The sequence below is a fragment of the Nothobranchius furzeri genome, chromosome 19, assembly GCF_043380555.1.
Source record: "Nothobranchius furzeri strain GRZ-AD chromosome 19, NfurGRZ-RIMD1, whole genome shotgun sequence".
In the NCBI taxonomy this organism is placed as follows: Eukaryota; Metazoa; Chordata; class Actinopteri; order Cyprinodontiformes; family Nothobranchiidae; genus Nothobranchius; species Nothobranchius furzeri.
This window is the reverse complement of record NC_091759.1, coordinates 10,363,783-10,377,509: the sequence shown is the minus strand read 5'-3', so window position 1 is coordinate 10,377,509 and position 13,727 is coordinate 10,363,783. Positions and strand designations below refer to the sequence as shown.

The window sequence follows — 13,727 nt, the reverse complement described above, 5'->3', positions numbered from 1 at the left end:
ACTTCAACAAGCACTGCCTCTCCATTCTGGACCACATTCTCTCCTATCAGAACCAGATCAGTTCCTGCAGTAAACCCTAATTCCTGGTTTAATAACAGCCTGAAGTGCCAATGCAGAAACATTTTGCGCCTGTGGAAGAAAACTAGTCTCAGCGACAATCTGCTACATCTAAAGAATCTTGTGATCTCCTAGAACTCTGCAGACAGAGATGTGAGGGTTACCTATTTTTTCCAACCTGGTGTCCTAGGACAAAGGAAATCCCAAGTTGTTTAACAAAATCAGTCTTGTAGCGGCCTTGAAGGACAATAGGTCTTCAATTATAATGTTATAGGACTGTATCAGCTGTGTTTGTGTGTCATTTTCATAGAACAATTGATTCCCGGAACTAATTGAGAAAGCAATATGAAGTCAGGTCAAACTTACCCGCGGTCCAGCTTCTCAAGACATCTTTTGACTGCATCCTTGAATTCTCAAGCTAAGATTGCCAAGCTAAAGATACTGGCCAGAACCAAAATTCCTTTGAATGGCATGTGTAAATAAGTATTAAAATCTCAGGTGAAAAATGTTTTTGGATTTTCACAGCTGGAATTAAAATCTGATGTTTTTGACTAGCGTGGCAACAACAGAAACTAGTTTCTAAGCAACGTCTAAGCCCGGGGCAACTGGTGATGTTCAAGGAGGTCTGCAAAAACGGCTATTGAAAACAACCCCCAGGTCTGGTGTTTCTGTGTTAGTGTTATAGCAGAGGACAATGTGTCATCAGTCAGATGTAGCTTTAGAAGCCTCTGCTGGTCAATCGGATTTATTTCTCTGTGATATGGCAAAAAGAACGGATATTAGATTACCGGAGAAGTTCAACCGAACTCCCAACCCTACTAGCTGGATATCACTACCGGAGGTGCAGACATGTTTTGAAACATTTGACCCAGAAGATCAGTGACCCGGTTTGGACACCGGGGATGAGTCTGTTTGTCTTCAGAACCAAACTCGGTGCAGTTTGCTTATTTTTGTTAAACATTTCATTTATGTGCTCCATTGGGTGCTCTAAGCTGAAAAGCTCTCAGCTGGTCTTGGCTCCATGATACTGTCTCAATATAATTCAATAATCGACAGATAATAAACTAATTTGCTGCTAGTTTTACCGCTGCATGTTTATGTTTTTAACTCTGGAAAATATTTAACCGATAGCTTAACAGAATTAATCTTCCTGATGCTGGAGTAACTCATTAGTTTGACCCGTTCTTTGCAATCCAGGATAGCATGGAAATTCTACCAGTCCCAGGAGGATTTATTGTTGAAATATTGGGATCATTTTTTAGCTCATGTCTGTGTGTGTGTGTGTCATAGCTTTCCCAAATTACGCGTTTTTCCTTAAACCTGCTGCACACAAGGGCAAAATGCTGAGCAAATGGCGTCGAATGACTGTTTGCTTAGCAGACACCTCGCTGTGTGTGCCTAATTTCCTCTTGAGTTTTTTTGTCTGAGGTGAAAATCAAACCGGTTTGATAATTTTCGCTTCACAGGGAGTAGAAACTCACCTTGTGCACACAACGTGAAATGCCGCCTGAATTGAAATATTCTGGTGGCCAATCAAAGCGTGTTCTCTGCTCACATGATTAAAAGATGTATTCAGATGCAGCTCCCTGTCTGTATGTCAGAAAGATAAACAAAACGGTACCTTTTGGATTGATGGCCCCACCATATCTACTACCTTCTTGAAGGATTTAGGATCCAGGCGGCGGTACTGTCAGAAGCATTCTGGGATTGCAAGGCGCATCTCTTAAAAGTTGAATGGTATAAACTCCTTGCCTGGCCCTTCTTTCCAGGCACCATACTCATATTTTCCTAACCTTGAAATGACAGCGGCAATGAAACTTCATCAACAAAAAAAGTAGAAGCATTTCCTCCTTTCCCACCTCTGTGTCCATTTAATTTATTTTCTGTCATGCAGATGGGGCTTCCATCTTGGAATCATGTGAGCGGAGAACTTGAGATTGTTATCCACACCTTCATCTCCTATTAGGCTACTGCAACTGGCTTTTCACGAGTCTGAGCAAAACCTCCCTAAACTTTATTTTGGAGTATCCCCTAACGCACATTTGTATATATTATATCTTTTATCTCTATTTACAGTGATTTTGCCAGAGACATCAGTTTGTCTTTGTCTAAATCTGTGGTAGTTTGTAATGGCAGTATATTACTTATTGTATGACAATAATGCCTTTTACCTTTGTTTTGCAGAAAAATCTTCTAACCAAGAACTCAGAAGAGGACCAAAGAAACCCTGGTCTACTGCTGAAGTTGTTGCTGTAATGCGACATTTCAAAAATCACATAAGTAAAGGAAAACTGGCCTCTAAAACTGAATGCAGCCATTGTAAGTTGGTTGAGGGCCCTGTGTTAGCCAACAGAACTGTGCAAAATATAAGGGACTTTGTGAGAAACCGTGGCATAGCTGCCAAGAGGCAAGCCCTGAAGCAAAAATAAATCAGTCACAGAAGTTTTTTTTTTTTTTTTTTTTTTGCATTGAGATGGTTCTTGCTGGTATATTATGTTCACAAATATTAAGCTAGCATTTAATTTCATTAGTTCAATGCAAAGATTCTAAAACCTGGTGCTCCAAAGAGTGTACATTATTTTTTTCCCTAAGATTGTTTAGCCTATTTTTTTTATTTATTTTTTGTTCATGATTGTTAAAACTGAATGCAACATTTGTACTTTCTTCAGTGGTACAAGATTTCATTAGCTCACTACAAAGATTGTAAACACTGATGCTCTAAAGAGTGCACTTTACTTTTTTTCTAAGACATACGGCAGGGCAATTATTGTTTCAATTATTGTTATTTGGTTTAAACCATGTTCTATTTTTACCTGATGAATAAACAGTCATCAGTGATTTCTGTTTGTCAGATTGATTAATTATCCCCATTTAAAGGGCTTGAAATGAGATGCAGTTGTCCCTTTAAAGTCCCCTTAATGTTTATTTTGTTCTCATAAACCAGTTGTGTGTTTATGGTAATTAGATGGGCGGTACATGTGACATAATTGTCCCTTTAAAGTCCTTGTAATGTTCTATTTTGGTCCTTAAAAACCACAAAACAGAAAGTCCATACTAACCACAACAGTGTCAGGGTGCTGTAAAAAATGTTGTGTAGGTCATATTTAAGACCTAAAGTGAGCTAAATTTTTTTCAGATTTTTTGCAGTGGTTTTATCTTCATCCCATTGGTCTAGGACCTTCGGAAAGGGTGGTCCATGTAAACCACCACCGGGCCTGTTTGAGAGAAATGTCTGGCTATACCACAAAAACCAGTATGTGTGTGTGTGTGTGTGTGTGTGTGTGTGTGTGTGTGTGTGTGTGTGTGTGTGTGTGTGTGTCAAAATGAACCCTTAGAGCTGCCAAATAAGATAAGTGTCAATCAGATCTTCCCACAATCCCTCGCAGCGCAATGTAGTTATAGTGGAAGTTAATGCAAACACACACCACTCAGTCATCTTTATGTCAGTTTTGAACAGGTGTGTGTGTGTGCGTGCATGTGTAAGTGTGTATAATCAGTTGGTGGACGCTGCCGGCTGACTGTTGTCCACTTAAGAAAAGCTATTATTTAAAGAGTTAAAAACCTCCTGTGGTCCTTTCCAACTAAAACTCTCTGAAGACACTTTCTAAATTGATTTATTAAATAAACTTTTGAACGGCAGAGAAAGCCCGAGGAGACACTCACTAAAACACCTATAAGAATCCGTTTTCTTTTCTTTTTCTACTTTTGGTGAATTGAGAAAGGGAAAGCTGAGATTTGAATCAATCTCTTTTAAGTGTTAAAAATAAACTTCTACATGTTTAGAACCAACAAATAAACCACAGTTTTGTATTTTAAACACACTTGAAAACGATTAATTAGAAATTAACATCAACATATGTTTTAGATTTAACACATCCCAAAACTTCAGACACATTTGAATTAAACTGTTTTCCTGAACAAAGTTAATCATTGATTTATGGAAATAAATCAAAGTCAAAAGTAGGGCTGCTCAATTAATCGAATTTTAATCACGATTACGATCAGAGTTTTGAACGATTATAAAAACAAAGCAAGCCGGTTATTTGCTCCTCCCACTTGCGCTGCCCTTAGTTGCAAATGAAGCGCTCCTCCCACAGTGTTGCCAACTTAGCGACTTTGATGCTATTTCTAACAGCTTTTCAGACCCCCTTCTTGACTTTTTAAATCTTAAAAGTACCTAGTGAACACCTCAGAAACATCTCTGGTAACCCTTAGCTACTTTCTGGATAACTGTCGTCGACATTTCCTGCAGGTTAGCTAAACACTCCGCCTGCGCTCCGGACTGTTCTTCAGGACATTAGGAAAGGGAATGATGCAGTGATGTGTCGGTCGCTAAAGAAACGGCTCCCAGAGCTGGCTCCCTGTTGGATTAACCAGAGTGAGTGACACACACCATACTCGCGGGCTCCTGAGCCGCAATAAACAGCTAAATGTGTGCGTGCTAAACACACGTGCACCTTGCCCCTGATTGCTATGAGACCGAGTTGGGGGGGGGTGGGGGGTGCAGCTGTGGTTGGGACAATTATTACATTAACTGATGGACCTGTAAATATATAGTTTATAAATAAGGTAGAAAATAGATAGAAATAAGTTCCTCACGCTGATAATAACTAATCTCTCTGAGGACACGGTGCTAGTGCACTCTCCTACAGCACCTTCACATGACTAAATAAATGTTATACAACATTTTGTGAACATCAGTTTAGTAGCATTTATTTGTTATGAATGCCACTGTACAATTCTTGCTGTCAGTATTAGCAAGATATTGGTATTTGGGTCTGTACTGGTTAGACTTAAATGAGTTAAACCAAGGTCTACAGCCCTTGGGTCATAGACTATGAGCTATAAGTAAATTGGTCTTTTTATACTGGGAATCAGGAGTTATTTTAGTGATCATCTTGTTTCTTGTTTATTTTTGCCCTGATTGTGCCCTGAGCAGTTTTATGACTGAATAAAAACAAATAAAATCAACATAAATTGAAAAATCGTCTTAAATAATCGAGATCTCAATTTCAGTCACCATAATGGTGATTATTGTTTTTGCCATAATCGAGCAGCCCTAGTCGAAAGCATAATTAGTAAGAAAGAAGGTGAGTTTCACCTGTGTTTGTGATGCTTAAATGGGGGGGGGGGGTCAGGATTATTGCATATGTGAAAAGCATAAATTTAGGTGTGAAACAAAGATCTTTTTTTTTCAAATTGATAAAGAACAGATTCAACATTCCTTCGTAGTAGATATGAAATATTGTGAAGAAGCTTTGCATCGTCGGCCTCCGGGTGTCTCTGCACAAGCTCCACTGGTCAAGAAGGATTTTTAATCCTGACTAAATGTCAGACAGCATCACCAGGTGTGCAGCTTCGAATGACCACACACTTTATTTGACCAGAACTCCTCACTGTCCTCTTTTGTTTTTTGGAAAGACATGAAGACAGAAAGTCTGCATCTCTTAGACAGCTGGAACTAAAATGTTTGTTATAATCAAACTTAATCCAGATTTTTACAACGTTTAAGCAGGATGCATTTTGACTGGCAAACAGATATTTCTGAAAGCAGTTTAGTTCCATGACTTATTGAAAACCTTTGCAAAAATCAATGTTGTAAAAGATGATTTTTAAATACAGTTTTAACACGTGGTGGCCCGTATTTATGTAGGAAAAAAGCTACCAAGTAACTTTCGTCAAAATTCAGTATCCTGAGCTAAACAAATAAAAGCATAAATCAGCAGAGATAATGGAAATAGAGCCAAAACACAGGACGTTTACCCAGATTAGAGCTTTTACAGACATACGTTCAACTAAAATGTTAACTACAAAAGTTTCATCTTATTTTTTGTTTGTCTGATTTTTTCCTTCAGTGTGCTCAGAAAACGTTGATGCATAATTAAGCCCTGAAATCAGCTCACAGGCACCGACATGTTAGTGACAGCACAATGACTCAGCACAAACACAGAAAAACATGGTCATGTGACCAAAATCACCTATGATCACCTGGCAACAGCATCCAGCAAGAATCACCTAGCAACCAGAGTCGGAGGGGGAAATTATAGTTAAAAAAAGAATGAAGGGATAAAGGGAAGGTGGTAGAAGGAAAAGGATAAGTCAAAGGAGATAAAAAAAAAGATAACGAGAAAATTAAAAGAGCAGGATGAAGAAAAGGTAGATGATTTAGAGATGGCAGATAGACAAAACCATAGAAGAAAGAAGTTGCTTAAAACCACTTAAAATGAGACGTAAAGATAAGTGTGAGATCAGAAAGAAAAAGGAAAGAATGAGGAAGATGAGATGAAAGGGATAAGAAGGGGATTTTTAAAAGAACAACATGAATGTTTAAATGTATAAAGTGGTGGACTGATAAAGGTGTTTAAAGATGGAGAGAATTAGGGAAAAATAGATTCTAATCGGGGGAAAGAAAGATAATTTAAACATAAATACATCTAGGAAAGGTGATTTTGCTTCATAAGCTCAAGTTTGGTGAGAAATGTTTACCCTCATTGAGTAAAAGAATAATTCAATAAACTAAAAATCTCACATCAGAACTAAGGAGAAAGGAATTAATGCTGTGAAGTCCATTAGATCATCGATGAATGCCATTCTGTGGGTCAACGTTTCCTTTTGCTTTTCCTCTCAGATGAGGCTCTCAGCTCTGATTAGTAACCTTAAAAATACAAAAATCTTTCTTCTGACGGTCGTTTTTGGCGGAAACGGAGCGATAAGCTGACATTCAGGAATGCTGTCACTCGTTTCTCTTCACAAACTAGATAAACTTTGTCCTGGGTGCTCCAGTTTCCCAGCATTCTTTAGTGATGACCACTGCACTTTCAACAAACACACAAACTCCAGGAGTGTCGGCCCTGTGGCCCACCGCAACCCCAACTGCTGCTGATGTGACTAATACATCATTTCAAAATCCTGGAAATCCTGCTTAGATATTTTCTACAACATATTGCTAATTCTTGCATGTTTATTTTTCTGTTCTTCATTTAACTTCCAGTTCACACGGCAGTATAATTATGGGATTTTGACCCGATATTCCCTTTCGCCTGTAAAAGTAATCTGGTCAGATATTCCCACAGTGTGTGTTTCAATGAACGCCACATTTTACATCACACAGCCACTCTCCCGTTCCCCCAACCTGACTAAATTACTCCAAATTTAAGGTTTACGGACACCTTTTAGTAACATCCCTCACTGCCAAAGAAGTCGCGATATGCTGGCGTCTTAGCAAAGTCCTGAAAGGGCTGATTTTGCACAGAGACAAATCGGCTGAGAGGACCGAGCCATCGTATCTCTCAACCAATTTTTCCCCACCAGAAATTTCCCGGAACTCCTATAGAGGAAACACGGCTAATATAGTCGTCAAAATGGCGGATTTGTGAAATTAAAGTGAAAATACTCAGATTACTTTTTAGATCGTTTATTTTAATAAAATATGGAAATAAATGAGTTACATGAATAGGAAAAGTCAGGAAACGAGGGCAAGATGAGAATTGCGTTATTACACATTAACCATAAAAAAGTGCTGCCATGGGAGTTCCAGTATTAAAAGTTCTTACACTTTAAACCAGCCAGCTCTATAACATCACTGCCTTCATCAGAAGATGAGGAGGAGGAGGACCAATGGCTGAGGTGCACAATCACAGCATTCTTCTTGGAGAGCAAAAACAAAATTATGGGGCTTTAGAAGTGCTTCATAACAGAGCCAATGATACTTAAGACCCCAAAAGAGTCTTTAACCAGTGGGTTAAGTACCAAATATGTCAAACACAACACCATCGGCATTAGTTAAAGGAGTGGTTGACTTGTTTATCTAATACATTTGCAGGTGCACCATTGCTCAGACTGAAATCACCCGGTCAGCTGAGCTTCAGACAGCAGGTTTTGGAGTCTTATTTCTTGATATTTGGACATCCCACCCCAGATTGGATAACAGCAACGCAACTCTACCACTGACTTGCAACAAAGGAATGTTTTATTTTCATAGATAACACAAGTCTGGAGGAGCTTCTGCAGTGTGGTGAAGTTGCTAATGCTAACGGTTAGCTTAAACTAACCATGACGTCCACTATGGCTTCCTGGATGTCAAAATAGCAGTCTTCCCCGTCAAGACTGGTGAGTCTATGAATGCTAATTAACAGCGTGAAGTAGATCTGTGAGGGTTTCACCAGATTTTCATAAGAAGCTAATGATAGGAACAGGAGACCATTTTCAAGTTCAGCTTGCAACTCAGAGTGACCAATTCAGCGAGACCGACAACCAATAGTTGCTTTCTGTCCAAAAGGTGATATTGGCAGAGGTTTAAAGACAAATGCGAGAAAATCACTATTAATATATTTATTTTTTCTATCTCCACAATATATTTATAGCTATACTATGTTAGAACATTGTTAAGAAGCATGAAAAAATGTTTGAAGCTAATTTGACATAAACAAACGTAGAATTTGGTCCAGAATGCCACCTAGGACATGTGGTTTACTAGAGTTTAGAATAATAAGGTGCTGCTCAGTATTTCTCTCTCACATGCCACTAGAATTATCAGGTTGCTGTGCCCCCCCACCCCTACCTCTCCACCACCAGCTATCAGGGACTCATTCAAGAACATTTGAACACTCAAAAATGACTGAATAAAATCACGATGCTAATTTTTTTCTCTGGTACATCAAATCCAGCACAGAAGCCAGTCTACAATATAAAATGTGTTTATGATTTTTTTCCCTCCACTCTACAACCATCTGGCGAACCTCTCGAAAAAGAAAAAAAAACTCACTTTCGCCAGTTTGAGAATCACTGCAAAACCATAGAAGACCAGCAAAATGAGTGGACTGGGTGAGTAATTTGCAACGCGATACCACGGCCAAAAGCGACTGAGTGATCATCCTGAAGAGGTAAAAGAGGGAGAGGAGAGGAAGGGAAATATGCAACGCTGCGATGGTGAGCTGTTAAGTGAATTCACACATTATGGCAGATGATTTTAGTATGAAGTGGTAAAAAAGAACAAATGTTAAAAGGAGCAATTGTGAAGGGTTGAAGCTGTTGCTGAGCAAACCACTGTAACACGGGTAGATATTTATTAAAAAATAATAAGAGCTCATTTTTGTTGGAGAATAAAGAGACCAGCAGATGTTTACAACAGTCCTGGAATGGATTTTATTGTGCTCATGACCTCATCAGTACTGCAGTTTCTGATTTATTTATTAGTTAAAACAACAATTATCATCATTAATGTTCAATTTAAGTGAGTTCATTTATTTAGCACTGATTCATATTAAGAGTTGTCTCAAGACACTTTACAAAGTAAACATTCCAATTGAACATATCAGTGCATTGAGTTCAAGTCATTATTCCAATTAGTTTAAAGTTCCCCATCTAAGGAAACCCACCTGACTGCATCAAGTCACTGACTTCTTGTGTCAGTGAATCTACACCAATCTCTACACTGAGCAAGCATGTAGCGACAGTAGAGAGGGAAAACTCCCCTTTAGCAGGAAGGAGCCTCCAGCAGAACCTGACCCAGTGTCAGCAGCCATCTGTCACGACTAGGGTTGGGCACAGGGTCCGAAATAAAATTATTTACTCACCGGCCAAGTTGGCCGGTAGATGATGAAAATCTACCGGCCAAGCATATTTTTTACCGGCCAAAATTCTAAATGATTCAGATCTACCTAAAGCATGTTATTCTATATTATGTTGATTGCAAACAGTGACAAAATAATTAAAACATCAATAAATAAGAAAAACAACTCTTTTGTCATTTTTGCTATTTATTTATTTATTTTTAGAGATGTTTTTATGAACTCTTTCATTGAAATCTAGTCAGACTCCTTGTTTTCTCTGTCCATGAAGTCTGGCCTCCTGCTTCTGACACCGTCTTTGTGCCAAAGCATTACAGCCTCATTTGGGTCGTAGTCCTTGATCTCTGGAGAACACAGCTGCAGCATGAGAATATCTGAAAGTGTGTCAGGGCTAGGGTTGTCACGGTAACCGGTGTAGCGGTAAACCCCGGTAAAAAAAGTTGACAATAATAATAACCGTCTTGTTTTTTCCAGAAAAATATTATCTCGGTGGATTACCGTGGCTGCGGTGTAGGCGCAGTGACCCTTACCAGCCACCGTATCATCTGCTGAGGTTGCCGGAGGCACATGCTCACTTTGTTGTTTACGACCAAAACTTTCTTGAAGCTAAAGCTGAAATAATGGCCAAAGGAGGAGACGGCAGCGCTCAGGAAGACATTTATTATCCCTCAAAGAAGACAAAGTCAGAAGTTTGGGCATTTTTTGGATATTTGAAGAATGCCAAGGGACAGTTGATAGAAGACGGCTATCCTGTTTGCAGCACGTGCAGAAAAAGTGTCTGTGAAAGGCAGCAACGCTTCTTATCTCATGACACATCTATGTGGCCATCATAATGTAGCCATTGTCTCACGACTTCGCCATCTCCAGTTCGCCACTTTTCACAAAATCTTCTGGTTGCCACTGGTCCTGGTGGTTTTTCTTCCAGTTCGACGAGTTTTCTTTTGGAAGGCTGGCTGACTCGTTAAAAAAACGCCACATTTCACCGCTAGTTTTAACACGAAGCTAACTGCTAACTTGATAAACTGAATGGGATAGGCGGAAATGACGTTGGATGTGGCGCTCACGTTTCGCGTACGTTTGTGTACGTTGCATGCAGGCGGGAGGAGTATCAGAAATCCGTGGAAGATGACTGATAAACATAACTAATTTGGTGCAAACATTTACTCGCTATGTGGCAGATAGAGCTCAAAAATTTACTCGCCAAATGGAGCAATTTGCTCGCATTTGGCGAGTGTTAATTTGGGATCCTGGTTGGGCGTCGAGCATCAGTTGGAACCGGTTCCAACTGTTCACTTTCCCGGAATCGTTCGAAGTTTTTTATTTCGATTCCTAGAATGCCGACCGGAAGAGGAATCCGCGGCCGACCTCTGTGAAAAATTGACGTGATCTGCAAATTGTGATGAACGCTTTTCAGAGGTGATCACACCAGCTGTGTGTTCAGCACGAACCCCCCCCCACACACACACACACCCGTGCGCAGCGGCCAAATATAAACAAGCGCGTCCGCCGAACTTTTACTCTGTAATGTAAACTTAAACTCCTGCAGCGTAGAGGAAACTTGTTAAATACGTCAACACGGTGGATCTAATAGAAGCTTTAAAGAACAAACTCTGGACGGTGTGAGTCGAGTTTGTCTCACTGCAGAAATAAAAACGCACACGGGGCGTCAGCAGTCAGACGCAGCCGCTCACCAACACTCGTGTGTGCGAGTGTGAGAAGGCTGAACAACAGAGCAGCTTTCTTGGTGGTGGACCACACCAGCTTCTGCCACAATAAATAATTATAACAACAATGAATAACATTTATTTCCTTTTTGAAGTATTTCTGTTGAGAGTTTTAATGTTTTAAATCTGTTAAATTGTTTCTGACAGCAGCAACATTTAAGTTTCACTTCCTGTTCTGACTGAATGCTGCTGCAGCATGGAGGTGTAGTTCTCAGTCATCCTGGACTTGATCATCCTGAGAGTTTTAGCTGAAAACAGAAAACAGCTGGGCGTCTCTGGATATGTTGGAGACACGAGCCTCTCATCCCAGAGGCTTCTTCCAGACTTTGGTTGTGGTCAGAAACAAACACACTGGTTGTGCTGCAAGTCTTTTTCTTTTTTCTCCAAAACATGTTTTTGTCTAAATGAAGGTGATGTTGTTGTTCATAGAATTAAAATTCATGTTGAAGTTAAGATTATTTCATCAAGTAGGACCTGCGGTTAGCCGGCTCATGTAAAACGTGTCATGTCTTGAAAAAAATTGGAATCGGGAATCGATAGGAACCGGAATGGAAACAAAGAATTGGAATCTGAATCTGAATCATTTAAAATTAAACAATGCCCAACCCTAGTCACGACCGACTGTTAAAGTCCCACAGTTGTCACACACACACGGGTGTGTATTGAAAATTGATCTCTGCAACAGTTAACTGCAGCTGTGGCTGCGTTCGGGAACTATTTAATGGTTTAATCCCCCAATCCAACCCCTTAAAGCTGAGTGTCAAGGAAGGTATTGGGTCCCATTTATTTATTTTTTTTAAGTACTTGGTATGACCCAACCGGGATTTGAACCCCAATCTCCCAACCCCAGAGCAGACACTACCACTAGGCCACTGACTGGGGGTTTGTTGTTCTGCTTTGTATTTTCTTCTATATATCTTTTATTAACACTGCACGACTGATTCAACCACTGATTATAGATTTTAAATTGAATAAATAAAATTTCAGTTTCTTTTAGGTGTTACATTCGTATTCGAGACCATTTAGTTTGTTCCTATGGCTACGATGCACAATAAAAATGTACATGCTCACTTCATGCCTAGACAAAAACAGTCCCATTTAGCGAATCTCATTCTATGATTTCCCATTTTTTATTTCACCTGCCAAAAAATGAAAAGGTTCACTGCATTCAAACTTGGGAAGCCCACGTTCATCACTTTAGAAACACGTTTCTTTAGAACCTTAATTAGCTTGCTTAAACAAAATTAAATCACCTTTGTGAAACACGCTGGATGCCCCCCTCCAACCACCCTTCATCCTCATGTTGAGCACCCTCGCTGCATACCACATTCCAGCTGACTAATAATCGGTCCGCCAGCATCTTCTGAAGGGAGGATAAAAGAAAATCCACCCCCCCCCCCCCCCCGAGGCAAAATCCTTCATGGCTGCCGCTAGTGAACCTTGCTTTAAATGAAGCTGGTGCCAATCATTAACCAGAAGCCAAATAGACTTGAAGCGAAGGCAGAGATTCCTAATGCTCAGCTGAAGGGACGCTTGCTTGCTGTTGAGTCTTTAAGGGATAAATATTGGGATTCAGACAGGAAGTACAGCCTGGAAACCTTTCAGGGAGAACAGAGCGAGAGGAAAACCGACGCCAAAGCAGAAACTTTTTGACAGTCGAACTCTGCATAGCAGAATAAATCACTTGGCTTTTAATGAGACTTTATGGCCAAGGGAGAAATCACATCGACAGAAACGGAGACTGATGGACAGAGCTGTTATTTTCTCAGAGAGATGGCTGGAAATGGAAAAAAAGGATAGAGGGGAAATATGAAGGAGACTGGAAGAGGAAGCCAGAGGGGCCACTTAAACTAATTAATGGATCATTGTGCGCATCTAGCAAGCGTGCACGTTGTGTTTTAAGGAGGCTTAAGTCTTCATCCATTAGACAAATGAGAGGGCAGGAGGGCGGCTTCAAGTGGAAGACTAATGGGCAGCAACACACACACACCAATGGTTACACAGAGTAATCAGTCTTCTGGACTAATCAGGATTTTTTTTTTTTTTGGAATGAACATGCAATCTCTCACTCCGAGGCTGCAAAACACACTGATTGAATTAGAGCAGAGCTTGAACTGCAGCCACGGGGAGATGGAGTGGTGGAGAGAAGGGAAGGGATGGTTTTTAAAAGGAAAGTGGGAGGGGTAAGGAGCACAAACAGCTGAGCAGGTGATTCGATTTCCGAGTGGAAGTGAGCCCGGAGCCTCAGTCAGTCCCCTGTCTCACACCATGTTGCTTTTATTTATGCATCAGCTTTATCCCCTAACTGCCTGCTGCACAACCACACACCTGCAAAAGTGAAGAGCCTATTTTTAGCCTTGCTGGGCTGCCCTAAAAG

General features: G+C 40.2%; 2 protein-coding genes across 3 annotated transcripts in view; one reads left to right on the top strand and one right to left on the bottom strand.

Moving 5' to 3' along the window:
• The window catches only part of LOC129166881 (uncharacterized), a 44,494-nt gene extending 41,599 nt beyond the window's left edge, over nt 1-2,895 (top strand). The window contains exon 17 of the mRNA XM_070547625.1: nt 2,242-2,895. Coding sequence (XP_070403726.1) covers nt 2,242-2,486 — 245 coding nt within the window. The 3' untranslated portion in view covers nt 2,487-2,895. The remainder of the gene's footprint in view (nt 1-2,241) is intronic.
• Nucleotides 1-13,727, bottom strand: part of LOC107394453 (semaphorin-6D) — a 285,366-nt gene that overhangs the window by 190,860 nt on the left and 80,779 nt on the right. The window lies entirely within an intron of this gene.